We start from the raw sequence: 21,618 nt of genomic DNA, 5'->3' as shown, positions 1-21,618 counted from the left end.
GTTGTGAAATTAATGTCTCCCGCTGTTCATTGTCAAGAACAGATTTATTTAATTAAGTTGCATGAATCGTATTCTGTATTCATTTATAATAAAAGCAAACCAACAGAAAAAAGAAAATTACATTTACTTAGTGGCCTTCCAGACCCCAGGATTATCCAATTCACAGTCAATTAAGTACTTGTGTAGTATAGATAACATTATAAAGTATGCAAACATGACAATTAGTGTGTACACAGCAATTTCTCAAAGCAACAATGAGATAAATTTTCTTCTTATTTCTAATCCCTAATCATCTCTCCCAAACCATGATGCCTCTTTCTTTCATGTATGTTTTCTCTTCAATTCTCCATGTCAGGTCTTCGGCATACCTTGATATTTCTAGTTCTCCTGCCACCATTCCCAATTTGCTGCCTTCTTAGATAACCTGACACATTCACTTCAAGTTTCTTTTGGTATCCCACAAAGTGGTCAACAAAGGACTTGCTACTTCCTCCTCATAAATGTCAAGACAAATGCCCGATCCAAATTGGTTGTTGGTCTTCTGCATCCAAATCATCACGTTCTCACCTTGCCTTTTTCCTTGCAGATTATCTTGCTTCAGCCAGTTTAAGTCAAAGGACACCTGCCATGTAATGCCAGATCTAGTGGAACCATGTCTGTATTTTAAAATTCCTTACTCTGCCAGCATTTTGTAGGAATACAAGAATAACATGAGGCTTCTGCGTTCAGAAATCATAGTCTTATTAAGGGTAGTCAACATGACTTTGTGAGGGACAGGTCTTCATTTCTAATGAGCCTAAATGAATTTTTTGAGAAGGTGGCAGAGAAAATTGGTGAAAGTAGAGTGGTGGATGTGATGTATATCGATTTTAGTATGTTATGAAGCATAGGGTCCATGAAGACTTGGTTGTGTGGATTCAAAATTGGCTTGACCACAGAAAGCAAGGAGTGGTGATAGATGGAAGTATTCAGTCAGTAACTAGTGGTGTTCCACAGGAATCTGCTCTGGGCTCCTGCTCTTCGTGACTTTTATAAATGCAGTGGAGGGGACTTTTAATAAGTTTTCAAATGCATGAAGGTTAGAGGCATTGTGGACAGTGTAGGTGGTTGTTGTAGGTTGTTGTAGACAGGTTACATTTTTGGGTGATATGGGAGAAGTGGCAGATGGAGCTCCATCAAGAGAAGTGTGGGTGATATACTTTGGAAGATCAAATCTGAAGGTGGGGTCCAAGGTTATTGGCAGGATTCTTAGCAGTGTGGAGGAACTGAGGGATCATGGGTTGCAATTCCATAGATCACTCAAAGTTGTCAAACAAATTGATCGAATGCTGGAGAATGCATGTGGCGCGCTGGCCTTCATCAGGCAGGGAATTGAGTTCAAGAGCCGCAAGGTAATATTACTATTTATAAAGATGCACTTAGAATATTCTGTTAGTTCTGGTCACCTCATTACAGGAAGACTGGAAACTTTAGTTAGAGTTCAGAGGAGATATACCAGGATGCTGCCTGGATTAGAGAACATGTCTTTTGAGGAAAGGTTAAGTGAGCTTGGGTTTTTCTTTTTGGAGCGACGGAGGATGAGATCACTTGATACAGGTATATAAGATTGTGAGAGGACAGCCAGATCCCTTTCCCATGGGTGGCAGTGGCCAATACTAGAAGACATGAATTTAAGCTGAGTGGAGGAAAGTTTAAGACAGATGTCAAATGTAGATTTTTTACAGAATTGGTGGGTTCCAGGAAAGCGTTGCTCAGGTTGACAAGGGAAGCTGATACAATAGGGAAAGGCACATGGATGTAAGTAAAAATGGAGGGTTATGGGCTGTGTAGAAGGAAAGGGTTAGATTGATTGTGGTGTATTTTTCTATAGGTCGACACAGCATTGTGAGCAGATGCGCCTGTATTGTGCTGTATTGTTCTAAAACTTCTAAAGCTTCTTTTCTCTTCTGCAGACTTCCTTGTTAAATCCCTTTGCCCCCCCTTCCTCATCCTCAACAATCAGCAATATGTGCATCAAACCCATAAAGGTCAGATTATTTGTTTATCTTTCCTTACTTTCTCAGTGCCCTGAATTTACACAAAGGTTCCTCCCAGCTATAACGCTAAGTCCACAGCTCTTTCTGGATCCTCTCAATTTGTCTCTTTCTTATTCTTCTTTATGAAAACCGCTTCCTGCTCTCTCATCCCTTGCCCGTAAAACTGCTGAGTGTCCAACTTCCCTACATTGCTCCCATGTCCGCATTGATATTGTTAAGCTTTAGATTGTTAGATATTTACTCTCTCTTACATTTCACATCACAAATTCTTTTCTCAAACAGCCAAGCCTTTCCCCTCAGTCCTTCTAAACTATCTACTCATCTTCACTTCGCAGCTTATTTTTTTAATCTGATCCTTTTGTTTATTGTCATTTTCATAAAGCATTGGAACACCATGGCAAACAATCTAACTCAAAAAAACTAGGTGACATTCTTTGTGATGTTCATTGTTTATCTTGGTACAGCCTTTGACTCATTTGGACATGCCATCCTCCCATACCTCCCCACTCTTATTTAGATGAGCGAAATGATGGTAATCTGGTTGAATTTCCTTTTTCCCCACTCATTGTCAATCACCTGAAATTACTTCTCTTCCTACTCCGACATTGATAGCTTCTGCATTAACAGGGATCTACCAGGGTCCTGCCGAGTTTACATCTTAAACCACCTTTTATTGGCTGAAAATGCACTGATAGTTTTCGTATGTAAGATGATCATGCCTAGCACTCTATTGCCACCACTTCTCTCAACTCTCCCATTGACTTTAAAAGGTCAGATTGCTTCTCTATCTTGCAGTAGTGGATGAGTACAAATTCTTTCCATTTAAATACTATGGACCACCTGTTGTACAATGATGGACTTGTCATATTTTTTTTTGCATTGATGTCTTGTCTTGCAGATTTTTTTCTTTGCTGCCTTGTATAATGTATGATCTGAGTGTTGTCTGAATCTTCTTTCCGGTGATGCTGCTACAAGCAAGCTTTTCATTGCTTCTGTACCTGAATGTGCTTGTGCATATGACAGTAAACTCGACTTGACTCAAACAATTATTGACAAGAATGAAGCCATATCCTTTGGTGTCCATCATTTCCTTGTCATTGAGGACACTTCCTTTCCTGAGAAGAGTCGGAGGCTAATCAAACCGATTACAAACTTGGTGTTATGCATGGTCCGAGACTGAGCTTATTACTGGATGTGACCTTTTTGAGACTATCTGATTCTACTTCCACAACATAATCTGACTGCATCTGCCATTTCTTTTCTTGGCCAGACTTCTACTTTCTAGCCAGCATCAACTTCTCTCAAATTCTTCACCTCTGTTCTATAAACATGGGCAGTATTGGTTCAATGCTGCAGTCACATGCAGGTAAACTTGTCCTGTAGCTGAACTACAAATGCTGCTGCACCTACCATTCTGTTTCAGAGCTGACTTCCATGATGCATCTAGAAATAATTCCAAACCCCATTTGTTTAAATGTGAATTTTCACTGTGGGAATTAGGAAGGAAAGGCTGCAGTTAATTATTTATTGTTCACATGCCTACCTTTTTTTATTTCTCTATTTATTATTCCTTGTGTGTGATTTTACAATCCATAATCTTTATTTTCATGAACGTGCCAATTTGCATTTTTGAAATCAATCCAGACCTGCAGAGTTCTGAAAACAAATTACTTCTCCAATTCCAGTTTCTTGACCTCACATTTGTATCTAAAATTTCAGATGTTAACTTTTGGAAGTTTGCAATTCTTTCTTAAACCACTTTATATCTCTCTTCTCCAGTCTCTCACTTTTTAAAAATTGGAGATTCAGCCAATGTTTGGTCATCTGCCCTAATATCTCCATATGTGGTTTGTTTAATCACTGTAGGATGTTTAACACTTTAAATGGCCACTTGTGAAATCATAGAAAAACTTAGTACATAGAATTCCTTCCTCTCCAATGCTTTACCTTTCTCACCTGCCTGGCTTCAACTATCACTTTCTAGCTAGCCTCCTACCCCTCCCCCACCTTTTTATTCTGGAGTCTTCTCCCTTCCTTTCCAGTCCTGAAGAAGAGTCCTGGCCTGAAATGTTGACTTGTTTGTTCATTTCCGTGGAGGGTGCATAGGAAGCTATCATGACTCTTCACTGGCGGAAATAGTAGCTCATCTTGACTGTGTGATATGTGTTGAGAGCTTCTACTTTTATCAGTCTCTCAGGCATCGAATTCCAGATCCTCATTCACCAGTGGCTGAAGAAATACTTTCCTCATTTTTCTTTTCCATCCGCTTGTTACTTTGAGATCACTATCTTCTGGTTTTAAACCCCATAGCCAAAGGAAATCAATACTTCTTAATTACACTCTGATTCTTCTCAGATGACTCAGTTCAGCCTCCCCCATTTCAAATCCCAGCTTTGCTTTTTTTCCTCATGGCTAAAATTTTCCAGTGCCGAAATCATTCTTGTAAAGCTTCTCCGCACTCCCTTCAGCTCAATCACTTCATTCCTTTCACGTGTGCAGTACTCAAGCTGTGGTCAAATTAGTGTATATGTACAATTCTATCATGATTTTCCTACCCTTATATCTAATTTTCAGTTAATAAAGGAAAACACGTAAATGTTTCTGACAAGATAGTTGGCTGTGGCCCAGATATGGAGATAGAGACAAACTGAAGCGGATCAACAATTCACTGACTTTAATGGGAACTTTTCGGAAAATGAAGGGATAGAAAACAATAACCACTTGGCCAACAGGATTGTTAACTAGAACTGTCAAACTAATGCTAATGCCAATACAGCGGCTTGGCTGTAGTACCTTAATACTAAGTAAATCCCATTCCTTAACGTCAGGCGAAACGTTAGTCTTCTTTCCCGGATCCAGGACAATGGTAAATAGGGATGTTCCTCTGATTTTGGTCAAGTCTGGAATGAAAGGAAGGGAGTTAAATACCACCACAATGAAACACTAAATGGCTGGATTGTGCATATTCACGAGCATGATTGCGGAACCTTTCCGCAGCTCGCCTATGGCAGAAACTGTGGTTGATACAATTTTTTATGCATATTATCAATAGATCATGCTTCCTTCTGAAATTCAAAACTTTCTTCTTCTTTGTTAGCCTCACAGCTGTTTTCTGTGTCATCTTTAAAATGCCCCTCTCATTTAATTCTAAATTATTAATATAACCACCATGCTTCAAGGGAGGAAGAATTAAACCTTCTGGAGCAGCATGAGTAAGAGTTGCTGTAAATTAAAGGCCAGTGATGAATTACCCAATAAATTGCATTGTGGGGTTACTCACATCCAAAAGACAGAGGAAACTAGAAATGATAATTCTTATTCAATGGGTAACTTTTTGACAGTTGGCGTACACTGCAGTGTTACCTTGTAAGCGGTTCCCAAATCTTGCAGTCTGAATCTTGAGACTGCATCCCTCTTACTAAAGACCATAAGACAAAGGAGCAGAAGTTGGCCACTCAGCCCATCGTGTCTGCTCCGCCATTTCATCATGAGCTGATCCAATCTCCCCTTTAGTCCTATTCCCTTGCCTTCTCACCATAACCTTTGATGCCCTGACTACTCAGATACCTATCAATTTCTGCCTTAAATACTCCCAATGATTTGGCCTCCACTGCCGCCCGTGGCAACAAATTCCATGGATTCACCACCCTCCGGCAAAAAAAAATTTTTTGCATCTTTGTTCTGAATGGGTGCCCGGCAATCCTCAAGTTATGTCCTCTCATACTGGACTCCCCACCATGGGGAACAACTTTGCCACATCCACTCTGTCCGTGCCTTTCAACATTCAAAATGTTTCTATGAGGTCTCCCCTCATTCTTCTAAACTCCAAGGAGTACAGTCCAAGAGCGGTCAAATGTTCCTCACATGTTCACCCTCTCATTCCCGGAATCATTCTAGTGAATCTTCTCTGAACCCTCTCTTAAAGAGCCAAGGAAGAGCAGTTCCATTATCTGTTTCCTCTTTTAAAAGCTCAACTTTGATTACTTGAATCGTTTAATTGAAACCTTTTTTTAAGTAGTTTCTCCAACCTTTCTAGGTATTATCTGTACCTGTTTTAATGCAGTTAGAATTAATAGGTAATGAATGCAACAGCGGAAGTGGTTTAAAGAATGTTAAAATAGTATTTGCTTTTTGCAATTTTTCAGGCGGAGATCATAGATGTACAGTATGGAACAATTGATGATTTGCTCCGACTTCAATCAAATACCAATGTTACCAAAAAAATTGCACTAATTAAACTTGGACAGGCACCTTTACTATACAAGGTAGGGTTAAAACTAATCTAGATTTTTTTTTGGTAAGTAATGATTTTCAATATTTTAATTGTGTTTTTCTGGTTTTAATTGTAGTGCAAAATGCTATAGCAGGCTGAAGGTGCTGGGCAGCCTAACCTACACCTCATTTGCATGTGCTTCTGATCAAATGTAAAGATATGGAATCACCAAGAACTATAGTTAGACAGCATATCTGGAAGATTCCAAGAGATGTTTGTGGTGGAGTGGGGCTCAGCAGTTGTATTGCTGCTCCATGTAGGCCAGGCACTGCACCTGAGAGGGCTCCCTTCCATGTAGCTAGCCTCCCTCCTGTTTCTGGTGCCCTTAACCTAAGAGGAGAAAATAAAAGACCTTAATTGTCAACCATTTGTGCCCCTGACCTCTGAAATTCTGCTGGTTGGGCTGGATATCAGTGATGTTGTGAAGGAGGGGTGTAGTGAAGCAGTGAGAGGTTCGTTGATTAGTGGATTAAGGACATGAATAAAACAGTTGAAGTAGAGCTCATTTTGCTATATCTAATGGTTGGGGTTTCAGGTAAGTCCTTTGGTCTTCACGTGTACAGGATGTTCTTCTGGCCTATTCTTCCCTCATCCAGAAATACATTTTTGCTGCTGGCTGGTTGCCACAGGGAGCATCCCCAAGGCATGGACCTATCTCGAGTTGTGCACAGCAGTGTATACGCAGCTGCATTAATTCAGTGAGGCTCAAACAATAACTGACTCTGTCTTAACCCCCTTATGTCAACTCAAGTGCCTTTTTCGCCTAATTCACAGATTTAAAAGGGAGCCAAATGGGCTGTAAGATTTTAAGAAAGAGTGAAAATCAGATTCCAGTCAGATTTTTTCAAAGTGAGATCAACGCTTTGAGAGAAGTTCTTTGTGGTCCTCACTTGACATAAAGTTCCAATAGATTTGTCAATAAATCAGTTTATAAGGAATGGATTTTAAGCAATCTGTTTCTTTGATTTGCGATAAATTTTTAATTGACATTTAGCCCTACAGACTAAAGAGCTGGTAAAGTGGTTGTCACAAAAAGAGTGACGCAGAATTATTATTTCTAAAGATTATAAAGTTTGTATGAATTAGATATTAATTTACAGAAGATCATTATTGTTAGCAGATATGATAATTAAGCTGACTTGTTTCTGTGTTGCTTGACTCCAACTATCAACGAATAATGGACTTTGCTTGAATGCAGTGCCAGTTCATAAAAAAAGACGAAACAACCTCTGGAAGCAGATAGGTCACCCATCTTCCTTTTATCCTAATATGATTAAGTCAGAACATAATTTGTCATCATGACATCCAATGGTTGATGAGGAATAAAAACACTCATAAATTAGCACAAATTAGCAGTAAAACTGACATTCATGAGCCGTATGTTACAGCTGCTGCAAGAAATCGAAACAGTGACTCAAGCACAGTTGCAATGATGGGCCTGAAAAATAACTACAAATGCAATGGGAAAATCTGTTGCTGATGAAGGTGATTACAAGTACTGTACCTCTCATCTGAACAACCAGTGTTATAAAAAAATACAGAATATGAGCATTATGATCTTTGTTTGTGAATATACAGGATGATGTGTGTCTATCTATAACAATTGAGCACTGGCTGGAACATGGTCTTGGGCAAGAACAGGTTAAGAGTTCTGTCATGCTATTATAACTCTATTACTTTCTTTGGATGCAAAGCATACTTATACTTTAGTACAATATTGACAGTATTTTATTTATAAATTATAAAGGTAGGTACATATTCTTGCTTGACTGTTGTTTTAATAACAAAATAATTACAACTGTGTCAGTGAACATTTGCTGCACTATTTATAAATGGTAAAGAATCATATGGTATTCTGATTGAATTCAAAAAAACAAAGGCATTTGCCACAGCTGGGGAATCAATATGTAATAGTCGTAATTTGTTTATACAAATATAAATATTATTGTCATCTCTAAAGGGACACAAGTATAATAGTGTGTAATTTGCAAATATTAAATTAATTATTGCGTCACTTTTAAAAGTTATAGTTGATATCTGAAAATAATTAGATTTATGAGCTTTATTTGTCGCACGAACATTGGAACATTGAAGCAGAAAGTGAATTGCTTTGTTTGCGTCAACACGGTCCAAGATGTGTCGGCGGCAGCTTGTAAGGGTCACCAAGCTTCCAGCAGCAATATAGCATGCCACAATCCATGAATCCTAACTCAGATTTTGGAACGTGGGAGGAAACCTGAGCACCCAGAGGGTACCTACATGGTCATGGGGAGATGTATAGACTCCTTATGAATAGTGGCAGGAATTGAACCCTGATCACACAGCTGGCACTGTTAGGCACGACTCTGACCATTATGCTACAATGCCATCTGCTTTAATGTATATTTTCAAATTTTGAAATAAATTCATAATCGATGTGCATATACATAAATAAAAAATCAAATACTACCCTTGATATTCATTTTCTTGCATAGTAGTACAGAGAAATACAATGAAATTGATGAAAAACTACACACAAACAAAGACTGACAGAGAACCAATGTGCAAAAGTAGTCAAGCTATGCAAGTGTACAAAAAATAAGTAAATAAATAATACTGAGAATAGGAGGTATACAGTCCTTGAAAGGGGAGTCCATAGGTTGTGGGATCAGTTCTGAGTTGAGGTGATTGAAATTAATCATGCAGGTTCAGAAGCCTGATGTTTGAAGGCAATAAGTGTCAGAAGGGTATGAACTGGGGATGGGAGTCCTAAGGCTCCTGTAGTTTATTTCCTAATGGCAGCAACAAGAAGAGAGCATGGCCTAGGGTTCTTTGATGATGGATGCTGCTTTCTTGTGGCACTCTTTGTAGATGCGTTGAATGGCTAGGGGAGAGGTGGGGTGGGTCCTTTGCCTGTAATGGACTGGGCTGTATCCACCATTTGAATGCATATCAGAATTTATATGCATATGCAATAAAATTGTGAATAGAACCTTGTGAAGAACTTCATTATCATTCTGACGATGATTTCTTCTCACTTACAAAAGAGTGTATTCACAGCCAAACATAACACATGGTTTCATGACCTGCTATAACAGTATACAATCTCACAAATATATGTAAAAAAAGAACAGTAAACATTTAAAGGTGGTTAGAACATAATTACTCATTATTTTTAGAAAAATTCTTGTTTGTTGAAATAGAGGCAGTAGTGCATTACCATAAAATTCAAATATCAAAGCATTTTAATTATTAACATAATTTCATATAACGTAAGAATATAAGAACTAGGAATCAGAGTAAGCCTTGTTACCCATTAAGTCTGGACACAAAAAATATATCTCCTACTTTGCATAAGAACTTGTACGAATGGAATTCTGATATTAAAGGTGATAAATAATTTTTTTTAAAACCGAAGTTAATATGGAGGTATTCTTATCCCAGAGTCAATAGCAAATTAGTGCTTATTTATCTAAATATGCAAGACCCTGCAGTTTGTTTCATGCATCCATTTATAAATGCATTCAAGGAATTCTTACAGCAATAAACTGCAAAGTTTTGAACTGGCATTTTGTATACACTGTACAGATACTAAAAGAACCTTGAGCATTTTTCAAAATTATTCAAAATTTTTCAAAAGTGGTGAACCGGCCACCACTTATTGCCCATTCCTGATTGTCTTTGGAAATGTACTTCTGCTGACCCGGTGAAAATACTGCAGTACTGGTGGGAAGGGAGTTCCAGGCCAATCATCAATGAACAGCGAAACATTTCCAAGGCAGGCTGGTGTGTGAATTGGAGGGATGACTGGAGGCACAGGTGTTGTCATGTGCCCTTGCCTTTACCTTCAGTGGCAGGATTTGTGGAACAGTAACACAGTGAGGTATAACATCATTGAACATCACAAATGAAGCCAACAGTTACCTATTTCTAGATCCCCACTTCTCTTCAAAGCTCTGCATCTCAGTTCTATTTAACAATGGGGCTCTGTATCTCAGTGCCATCTGCAACAGAAAACTGTCTCCAATGTCATACATACACACACACATTGAGCAAATTTCCCCCATTTCCACCTTCATTTCCACAAGTTTGCCTATTATAAATCTAATAAAGTTAATAAAGCCAGAGAACCCAATACATAACATTATCTATCCATAGGGGGGCTTCAGATTCCACAGCTTATATTGTAATGAAGTCTAACATGTCTGTTATGGGGCCATTATAATACCTGTAATAATCCAAAACAGTGATGTGATAAAGCATGTTATATCAGATTTCACAGTAATATATTTTTTGAAAAAATTGAAGACAAATCCTTTATATCTCCAAATATATATATTAAATAATTACAATACAACTATGTAATGTGTCTTTTTAAAATGTAGGATAGTTTGCCAAGCAAGAATTAAGCCCTCAAGATGTGGGCCATATGTAGAAGAGTGTATGATGTTTACTTTCCGGAGAGATTTGACTGTGAATACCTTACATTCAATTTGGTTCATATGATTTCAAGATTCAAGATTGTTTAATATAATTTCCAGTACACAAGTGTAAAGGAGAATGAAATAATTGTTACTCCAGATCTAATGCAGCACAAAAAAATGCAATAAGATAAAGAACACAATAATAAAAACACAATAAATATACAGTAAATATATAAGATAGCCTATATACATAGACTGTAAGTCCATAAAATGACACTAGGCATGGGGATGTCTGTACATAACGTGACTTGGACAGGAAATGACAAAGTAGTGATGGTGAGATGGGTTCGTGGATGGAGGTGTGGATCAGCCTCACTGCTTGGGGAAAGTAACTGTTTTTAAGCCTGTGGTCCTGGCATGAATGTTACGTAACCTCATTCTCGATGAAGCTAACACTGAAAAAGACAGATTGTGGAGGGGTGCTGAATTATGCATAACAGCATAGGGATTTCTGTCTTGAACTACACAGTACAGCAATCCTACAGTTTGCTGTGAATCTTACAGAGCATCAGTGGTGAAGGTTAATGGTCTTGTCGTTCTTACCTAAAATCCACAAAATGAATGCTATGTAATGGGTAACATCTGCTCATAGGATTTACAATAACTGAATATTTGTTAATGCTTTGGGAATTAGATAGCACAGTTGGTATAAGTCCAAGAATTCTGAAAATAGAAGTGAGTTCTGCCGAGCATTGTGAGCATGCTAGGTTGGCACTAGATGTGTGGTGACACTTGTGGACTGCCCCCAGCACATCCTTAGGTTGTGTTGGTTGTTAACGTGAATGATGCATTTCACTGTGAATTCTTATGATGTTAATATAAGTAGTCTTTACGTAATATATCTAGGGTGCTGATGATTTACATTGAGGAGGTATACAAGATTAGGTGAACTTGTTAAGAGAAGGGCAGGGCTGATCACAGTGGAAGTTTTGATGAATTATCAAGGAGGGTGGGTAAACATACTTAGCGTTTATAGATTTTGGAAAAGCTTTTATCAAGGTTCCAAATGCAGGCTGGTCAAGAATTATGAGCCAGTGGGATCCCAACAAGGGTGGCAAATTAAATCCAAAATTAACCTTGTGTCAGTTGGTGATGGATGGCTGCTGAAAGGCTGAAGTTCCACAGGATTCAGTCCTTGGTTCCCTTCTGCTTGTTGTCTGACTTAATGATTTAGATTTAAATGTAATGAACATGATGGAATAAATTTGTAGATTGGCTATGAGGATGACAATAGAAAAGAACAGCTTTAGATCGTCAGAGCTAATCATCTTAGCTGAATAGTGGTAAATTAAGTTCCTTCTGGAGCAGTAGTGAAAGAAGGTAAGGGAATACACAGTACATGAGAGGACACTGAGAAATGTGAAGTATCAGCCAGGCTGAAAATACATGGCAGGACAAGTTTAAAAGGCATGTGGGATACACTGTTTTAGATGAGGGAGAGGGTTGGGTGGTTAGATTAAAATGGCCTTTAAACCTGCTTGTTCACTGTGTGGTGGAGAATATCTGCTTACACCGAGGAGGATGTTGCCAGGTCTGACTGGAGAATTTTAGCTTTCAGAATCTTGTAGGTTGTAGGCTCTTTCCTTTGGAATATTGGAGGCTGAGGGAAAATTAAGTTAAAAATACAATCAAAAGGGACCAAGATAGAATAAGTAGGAAACATCTAATTCAAGTGGATCAAAAGCCAATGGATAGAGATTTAAATCATTTGGTAGAAAGGTTAGAAGTGGAATGAGTTAAAATGGTTTCACTTAGACGGTGGCAAGAAGTCTGAAACTCATTCCTTGAGTGGGTGTAAAAATTAGATACCCTTAACATATTTAAAATGAACTAGGATTTGTCCTTGAAGAACCATTACTTGCAGTGCAGCAAATCTTGCCTTGGAAGGGATTAAGTTGGGCAGCTCTTCCCTGTCATGCATATAATTGATGGGCCAAATTGCCTCATTGAGTTTAGTTATTTTTCCGTTATTCTGTAATATATCTTTTGGAATTGAGTAATTGTCCTTTTGATTTGCTGAAAACATGACATTAAGCTTTGTAAGCAGCTGTTTGTAGCTTTTTTTCAGACTTTCTACCAATGCCTGTGAGTAGAATCTGACAGGCAAACATGATAATCTTGTAAATGGAATTTAAAAGGGAAGAATTAACATAAACCATGATAAAGTTGTAATTGGAATTGTACAGTTGTAAACCTGTGATGTTGATGCTGATGAATTTGATGAAAAATCACTTTATAAGGATTACATTGTTAGACCATGTCACCCACAATGTACTTCTCTGCTGTTGAAATAGAGATGTGATCATATTGAAAGAAAATCTATGATTATTTAGTTAATAACAACTTAGGGTCAATCAGAATGTCGTTGCTGTTCTGGTAAGTGACTAGTGGAAGTTGGAACATGTTTACTATTTGCACACTCAAGTAAGACATTCAGCAGTAAGTATGTAATATGTTTTGTTATGAAAAAATAGATTTTTCAATTTGTATCCTTGTGTTGAAATGTAATGTTGGAAATACTTTCTATCTCATTATATTTAAAACATAGCTTGTCCTTCAGTATCTTTTCTCTATCAATCCCAAAACTGTGTAACCAAATTACTTTCCACAGCATAGTTTCTAATGCATATATTTAACTAAATCATGCATTTTCTATCAAAGAATCAAACTCTCTAGCATATAGCCATTGTCATTCCATACTTGTTGTAAGCATATAAATTGAATGACTTTTTTAAAAACTAAGTAAAAATTCAAGGTGTAAAATTTATCCACAGTGTTTTTTTCATTGCTAAAGGTGGCATTTTAGATTTTGAAAGTCATTGAATGAATGTCAGGTGAAATTACACTTAACTCTTTTTGATGTCATAGCATGTGAGGTCAGTGGAGTAAGCACTGTTAGTAGCTATGTGGCTGTTAGTGAGTAAACACTGAAAATATCTGTCCAGATTCTGGCTTATTGGTTATATGTGTAAACTTTAATGTCCTTTGTAAGCCCAAGGAATGTAATGTGTTCAACATTGTGAGACTAATGAACAAAGAAAGACCATTAAATTGTTTAATTGATTTATGAGTCTCTGCAATGAGCACGGAATGCATTTGAAAAAAAAAGACTGTGCAAATGGCATAAGAACAAAGAGATTGATGTGGTTACTCTGTGCTTGTAAAGCTTGTGCATATACTGGGCTGATTTTTAAATTTTCTTTGGACTTCAACCGGGACCAAGATTGTGATCAGTGCCTGAGACCCAGGGGTGGTTTCATGAGCTGGAAATTGGAGTCTCCCGACAGCAACCACCGAATAGTGAAGGAATTGTGAGCCCAGAAATCTTTGTGTCGCAGTAATGTTTGTGACTTGCTATGTAGCATTTTGAGTGGTTTATTTGTGCTTTCTATTTTATATTAATAAATCAGGCTTAAGTTACTTTATTGTGCTTGTACACTTATTGACACATTTTCTGGGTGCTTGAATAGTTGGGTCTGATTAACCTAGCACATTACACTCATATACCACTTCCACTCCACATTCTATCCCATGCTTCATTTGCACCTCAAGTTTATAATGAGTGATACCGTTACTGACAATCTTCAATGTATTTGTGCTGAGATTCATTGCAAACCAATCCAGTTTTACTGAGACTTAAAATCCACACATTTATGCTAGAATAGTACTATGTAAATCCTAAAAGAATTGCTCAACCATTAAAAAATATTAAACCTCTGACTTACAGAGAGTACAATTGGCAGAAACACATTTAAATTATATTTATTATAACACCCTAGTAGTGAAAATTGGCATGCCACAGAAGTAAGACACATATATTATTAGAATGCTATTCATATCCATGGAATAATCTTAATGTCTTCTGCATCTAATAAATTTTACTGAAGCACAGCAGCTGTTATACAGACAAGCATGAAATGGAGAGATTTCAGAGATAACTTTTTTTAGCCTTTCATTGAAACATGCAGATTGCAATAATTGTTGACAATGTTGAAGGGTACTGAGTGAACCTGCCAACCATTCCTGCAGGATTTTAAAAAATATTCATTGCTATCCACAGATCAGGTCTTAGTTGAACAGCTCATCTGAAATAAGGGCCTGGAATTTGCATTAATAATCACAGTTATGATGCATTAATTTTGTTATTAGGTCTAATTCTAAGGCTTCCTTTGAATATCTAAATACAAAATTATGGAAGTTGTCATTCCTCAAGATTCTGCTTTAATAGCCTTTGCCAAGACTCTGTTCAATGATAATTGTAAAGGGGCATAAAATAACTTCAGTATTTGGCAACTTGGCCCATCGAGTCTGCTCCACCATTCAATCACGGTTGATACTGATTTATTTTCCCTCTCAACCCAATTCTCCTGCCCTCTCCCTGTAACATTTGATATAGCACATTTAAGCTGTGCTATATCAACCTCTGCTTGTGGAAGTACCAAAATGATCTTACCTCCACTTCTGTCAATGGCAGTGAACACCCCAGATTCACTACTCTCCTCATCTTTGTTCTAAAAGGATTTCCTTATATTCTGAGGCTGTGTCTTTTGATCCTACACTCTCCCACTATTGAGAACACCCTCTGTACATCCAGTCTATTCAGGCTTTTCAGTATTTGGTATGAGATCTCCCCTCATTCTTCTAAGTTTCAGTAAGTACAAACCCAACACCATCAAATTCTCTTTCTGTGTTAATTCTCTCATTCCTGGGATCATTCTTACAAATTTCCCCTGGCCCCTTGCCAATGCCAGTGTATCCTCCTTGGATTTGAGGCCCAAAATTGCTCACAATACAATGCCTTATAAAGGCTCAGCATTACATTGTTGTTCTTAAATTCTATTCCTCTTGAAGTGAATGCGAGCATTGTATTTATCTTCCTTACCAGTGACTCAAGCTGCAAATTAACCTGTGGGGAAAACTGCTCGAGTACTAACTTTTAAGTCCCTTTACACCTCTAGTTTATGAATTTGCTCCTCATTTAGAAAATCGCCTAGGCTTTATTCCTTCCACCAGTGTAGATGACCATGTACTTCCCCATACTGCATTCTGTCTGATCATCGAAGAAAGCATGGCAGCACCTGGACTTCCTTAGCAATCTGTGAAGATTCAGCATGTCATCAAATATTTTAATGAACTTCTAGAGGTACAGTGGAGAGTATATTGACTGGTTGCATCACAGCCTGGAATGGAAACGCCAATGCGCTTGAATGGAAAATCTTACAAAAAGTAGTGAATCCAGCCCAGTCCATCACGGGTAAAGCCTTCCCCTCCATCGAGCCCATCCACACAGAGTGCTGTTGCAGGAAAGCAGCATCCAATGTCAGGGATCCTCATGCTCTCTTCTCACTGCTCCCTTCAGGGCAAAGGTTACAGGATCCTCCGGACTCTCACCACCAACTTCAGGAACAGTTATTACCCCTCCATCACCAGGTTTTTGAACCAGAGGGGATAACTTCATTCAAATTCACTTGCCTCATCACTGGATTGCTCCACAACAAATAGACACACCTTCAAGGGCCCTATATCTCAGGTTCTTGATATTGATTGCTTGTTTATTTATTATTATTATTTGTTTCTTTTTGTATTTGCACAGTTGTATTTTTGCACACTTGTTTGTCACCTTGATGGGTGTGGTCTTTCACTGATTCTTTTATAGTTCTTTGATTTACTGAGTATGCCCACAAGAAAACAAATTATCAAGGTTGTATATGGTGAGAAATTTGTACTTTGATGATAAATTCACTTTGATCATTGAGAATGGCTGCTTAGTAGTTTTCGGAAGTTATTTAGTGTTGTAAATAGAGAAAAGGGAAACATTTTAACATTCTTCGTTGGAATATTTTAATCTTCCCCTTATTAGCATCTCTCCTTCCTAATCTTTATTTGGCCATCTATATATTACTTGAGTCAAATTGTATTTAGTATTTTATACTTACGGTTGGTCTTTGGGAATCGTCTGGCACACTGCTACTGAAGAGAAGGCATTCTGAGGTACAGTGCAGATTCATTGGAATTATACCTAGCCAAAAGGAACTGAATTATGTAGCTGGAAGCATTGAGAGTCAATTGATGATAGAGGAACCATAACATCTCCCAGGAGTCCAGCACAAGATACTCTCACCTCTAGGAACCTTTTGGAATTATACCAATTGAAAACTTAAGAATCGAGGCAATTAAATTTTGATCTGGAACTAATTGCAGATGAAACATAAACTAACTAATTAGCAGATGAACCTTCAAAGGCTGGATGCACTGCTCTTGTTCTTGTGTTTCTCGATCTCCCACAGAGGTGTGGCCCACAGCAACAGATTTGTTTCATGTTTCTGTAGGTTATGAACCAAATAACCTTTGCCAGTAAGGCACTAAAATATCACGATTTTTAAAGTTGATATTAAAGTATCAAAGCTTTTTGACAATATGAAAAGTTGGTGATGTTGAGTGGTAGCTTTGAAAATCCTGTTTCACAGATTCTGGGTGATTTTACCTTTTTCTAATTCTTACTGCAGATGCTGGAAATCTGAATTGGTTTGTCTTTTGGAGAAGTAATGTTCTATTCTCTTACTGAAAATAATCAAACTTCTTTTGCAGCATATTTTGGTTTTGCTTTCAGTTATCTTCACACTCTGACTGAAATGATATTTTAAGGCTTGCAGTGTTTGTACGAGATATTTCTCATCCCATCATACCAAAGTGTTCTCTCGTTCTCCGGCCTAGTTGACTAGAGGGTTAGAGTTTAACTTGTCATCCTCATCACCGGATCTTGTTTCTTGGAGAGCTATTTTATCCAAAGATTAAAATGGTAAAATCTCATGTAATTAATTGATTTCAGAAGTATTGAAATTCACTTCTAATTCTAGCATGTAAATGGACTTCATGAAAACTATATATTATTAATTACTTAATCCATTATCATATATCTTCTTTTATGCAGAAAATCTGTTCCAAGACAATAAAATTGTTTTCAATTTAATCTTTAACATGATCACAATAAGTCCTTCAGCATTACCTCAAATTATGATCATTGTTGAATCTCCTAAAGAACATGAATGAAGTGTATATCAAAACAGATATTGTAGGAACTCAGAATTTCAGAATTTAGTTCTACCTTTTTAAAATTTATTGCTTTGTAAAAAATAATTAACTCTGATTTAAATATTATTATTTACCATTTTCCGCAATAAACCTTGTTAAATGTTCTACTCCACTAATTCCAGTTGTATACATTCTGGAATGATTGTGTCCAAGTCTAGCCTATAATGTGTATAACTAGATTTTATGGTATTATCATCATCGTGAATAAAAATTACCAAATGGTTTAATGGTTTTAGTCAGAAATAATACTGAGAGTGATGTTAAAAGCTGAGTCAGAGGTTTAACATACAGTGTAGTCATACATGTAATTATTTTTGTAGGCAGCCAACTTCAAATGAAGGATGTTTCACTATAACTACCTGGATATGAAAAAACAATTTTGGATATATTAAATAGACAGTTGGTATTTGGCTTTCCTGAACCCATCTCCAAGACCATTAAATACACTGTCTACTAAAGACACATTAAAAAATAAATAAACAGCACTATATTAGGTCACTATACTGAATATGGTGAATATTTTTCCAAATGGTTTTGTATGATTCATGATAAGGGTAAAGTAATTTTCATTACAACACCCTTAGAGTATGTGGTTGGGATGCAAGGATCATCTGGATTATCATAAAATTGGATTTCAAATTAGAGTGCTTGCTGGAGATCATCAAACACTGATTATCATGTTTTTAGCTGTACTGCACTAACTGAAGGATTTTGAGTCTTTAATTTATCAATTTGTGCTTTCTAACATTTGCAGCTGTCTTTGCTGTTGGAGGCTGGTTTTGGGGGAGCTTTGGTCTACATCGATCCCTGTGATTTACCCCAAAGGGAGAAGATTGGCAATGAAACATTTTGGCTTTCTCTAAACCCTGGAGGAGATCCATCTACTCCAGGATATCCCAGTGTTGGTAAGTAAAAGAGGATTACCTATATTTCTTGGCAAAATATAATAGCTATAAGGAAAGCTGACATACCAGCTGTCTTTTGGCAAATATTTTGAATATCTGCACATAAAAAGTGCTATTGATTTGCTAACAAATTAAGGCAATTTTCCATAAAAGCCCTAGAAACCGCAAATCATTTGCCCCTGTTACAACCATTGGTTTACAAGAATTGTTTAGTGCCCTCGAATAGAGAGGTTAATGTTATCATTGTTATATAAATTGAATAGGTTTCCAATTTGTTGTTCTGTGTCAGCTCAAGGCACGTGCAGATATATGACTGATATAGGCAAAAGCTTTCTCTCTCGAGTATTACTTTAATACTAATACCAGATTTAAAACACAGACTATATCAGGTCATTGTGACATTGCCTTTCCCTGGCTGAGCTATCAGAGTAAGGTCGTTTGGAGCCAATTATTGCTAAATTATTTCATTCTGTTCTCTGTTCTTGCATAAAGTATAAGCTGATTTTCCAAACTACTCATTTTTTAGGATGCTCACAGCCGTAAGTTGACACCTAAATAGGGTGAATTGTATTTGAATAATTTTCCCTGAAGTGAAAGAACAGCACAGTGTGTTCCTGAATAATTGTACTGAATATTTTAGTATTCTGACTCATCAACTTTCTTCATGCATATATTCTGAAATGCTACTCTGATAATCTATTAGGAAATATTCTTACATTAAATAATCTATAACATATTTCAGCATGGTCAATACTTCAGTCATATTTCTACAGCTTAGAGTCATTAGTCTTTATTGGAGATTTATCCTATATATAAAGCAGAAGATAGATATATTTTAATTTTAATTTTTTTTTATTGAGCTACAGCGAGGAATAGGCCCAGCCTCTTCTGGCCTTTCACGACACGCTGCCTAGCAATACCCTGATTTAATTTGATCCTAATTACGGAACAATTTACAGTGAACCATTAACCTACCAACAAGTGTGTCTTTGGACTGTGGGTAGAAACCCACAAGGTCTCAGGGAGAACGTACAAACTTGTTACAGGGAGTGGCGGGAATTGATGCTGAGTCGTCTTTACTGTAAAGTGTTGTGCCAACCACTACACTCGCATGCTGCTGTATATACACACACACACACACACACACACACACACACACGTACACCTTCTGTTCATGAGAAGTACACTTTTTAAAAACATTGTCTACAGTTATACAGTTAAAGGAGCCTTTATAGAACTGATGTCAAGGTACTTGGGATTAATGTTTGATTTTTTTGTTTAGTCTTTGACATTTGATTGATTTTGTTAAACTTTCAGTACTGTTGTTTTGGGAGAACATAAGAATAATTGCTATAGGCAAGTCACACCTGCATAGTACAAGGTGTTCTGAAGTGGTTAAAGTATAAGCTCTGAAAAGGTTAAAGTATAATCTCCAGAAGTTTCCTCTGAACTGCTGATTTCATTTCCACAGACCACTTCTCATATGTTGAAATGGGAGAAGTTCTGAGGAAAGTCCTGGCTATTATTGCAGTGCAATATTGAGTACTTTAATTTCTATGTTGGAATACTTAGTACATTGGAATAAATTTTCAAGTGCTGAAAGGATGAAGAAAACAGATCTAATTGCAGTTTTCAAAAGTGATAATATTGTGAGGTTCTGTGGAATGAACCAGAGAATAAGGGTAGCAAGATTCTGTTATGAAAAGCCAGCCTGAAGAGAAAATGATCTTGTAATGTACTGTAATGTCTTAAGCACCTGTCAGTGGTATGCATAAATTTGAATATCAAGGAAACGTGAGATTTGGGCCTTGGTGAGTGGAATGGGAATTAGTAACTGGGGCCCCAGATAGCAGAAAGTGAATAGAGTAAACATTAGTTGGTGAGCTAAAGCCAAACCATAGGGATTACCAAATTTTTGGATAGTGGGCTACTGGAGTTTTATTGTTCTTACATTTGCTGTAGATATATTTAAGGTATGTTTCATATCACAAGTGGTCACTGTTGTGTATTTGATATGTTATGAATGCAGCAGCAATGAATATGAAACTGACAGGATTTAAAATAAATCCCAAGATTTATTAACCTCTGCTCAAAACTCAGAAAAGTAAACAAACGACTAACTTAACTAGAAGTTAACAGGTGGCAAAATCTAACGAACAGTCAAACTTAGAAACTGTTTTAATGAGTTTTCATCCAAGCACAGATTTAAAGTGATAAATTCAAAGTCCATCTGATTTATCCAGTCAGTAAGGAGAGACTTCCCCGAAATGAACAACGATTCCTTCGAAGTAACGACGATCTGCTGATCCCACAGCTGGGAGATGCCTTGTTCGCAGAAATCACGAGGAAGTAAAAGGAACTGACCTTTTGACTGGAGGGTGGTCACTGCACAAACCTTCCCCACTTTGCAAGGGTTTAACTCGAACGTGCATGCCACAATTCCTGAAAGAAATTACAAAGGTCTATCATTCCCCAAAACGCTGAACGACATTAACTTTATCCAATCCTTTGAACTCGGATAACTTCGGTAGTGCTTTTACTCTCTGATACAGGACTGTAAGGGAAAAATAAACATGCAACAAACAAAACCGGTGGAGCCTCCACACCTCCGACCGACAACAATAATGTTGCATCAAAAATAAAAATGCGTCACAAACTGCGGGTTGGTTTAAATACTGTTTGGAATGTGCCATCACATAATATAACATCACCCCACGGTCAAGAGACAATTACATCATCCCACTGTCCCGTGTTCAAACTGTGGGTATGTAACAGATAATTCAGCAATATTTGAGTAATCCTGTATATGTATATGTATTGGTTAACTAAACATTCTTGTTCATTTAAAT

At 37.3% G+C, this 21,618-nt stretch overlaps 1 protein-coding gene across 9 annotated transcripts in view; it reads left to right on the top strand.

The window, feature by feature from the left end:
- Positions 1 to 21,618, top strand: part of LOC132378867 (inactive N-acetylated-alpha-linked acidic dipeptidase-like protein 2) — a 937,774-nt gene that overhangs the window by 524,910 nt on the left and 391,246 nt on the right. For all 9 annotated transcript variants that reach the window (XM_059946161.1, XM_059946120.1, XM_059946130.1 and 6 more), the window contains 2 exons: positions 6,182 to 6,301; positions 18,619 to 18,769. In XM_059946161.1, the coding sequence (XP_059802144.1) occupies positions 6,182 to 6,301; positions 18,619 to 18,769 (271 nt within the window). The remainder of the gene's footprint in view (positions 1 to 6,181; positions 6,302 to 18,618; positions 18,770 to 21,618) is intronic.

This window comes from Hypanus sabinus, chromosome 2 (assembly GCF_030144855.1).
Source record: "Hypanus sabinus isolate sHypSab1 chromosome 2, sHypSab1.hap1, whole genome shotgun sequence".
Classification (NCBI taxonomy): domain Eukaryota; kingdom Metazoa; phylum Chordata; class Chondrichthyes; order Myliobatiformes; family Dasyatidae; genus Hypanus; species Hypanus sabinus.
Note: the sequence above shows the minus strand (reverse complement) of the source record. Positions and strands in the feature narration are given on the sequence as shown.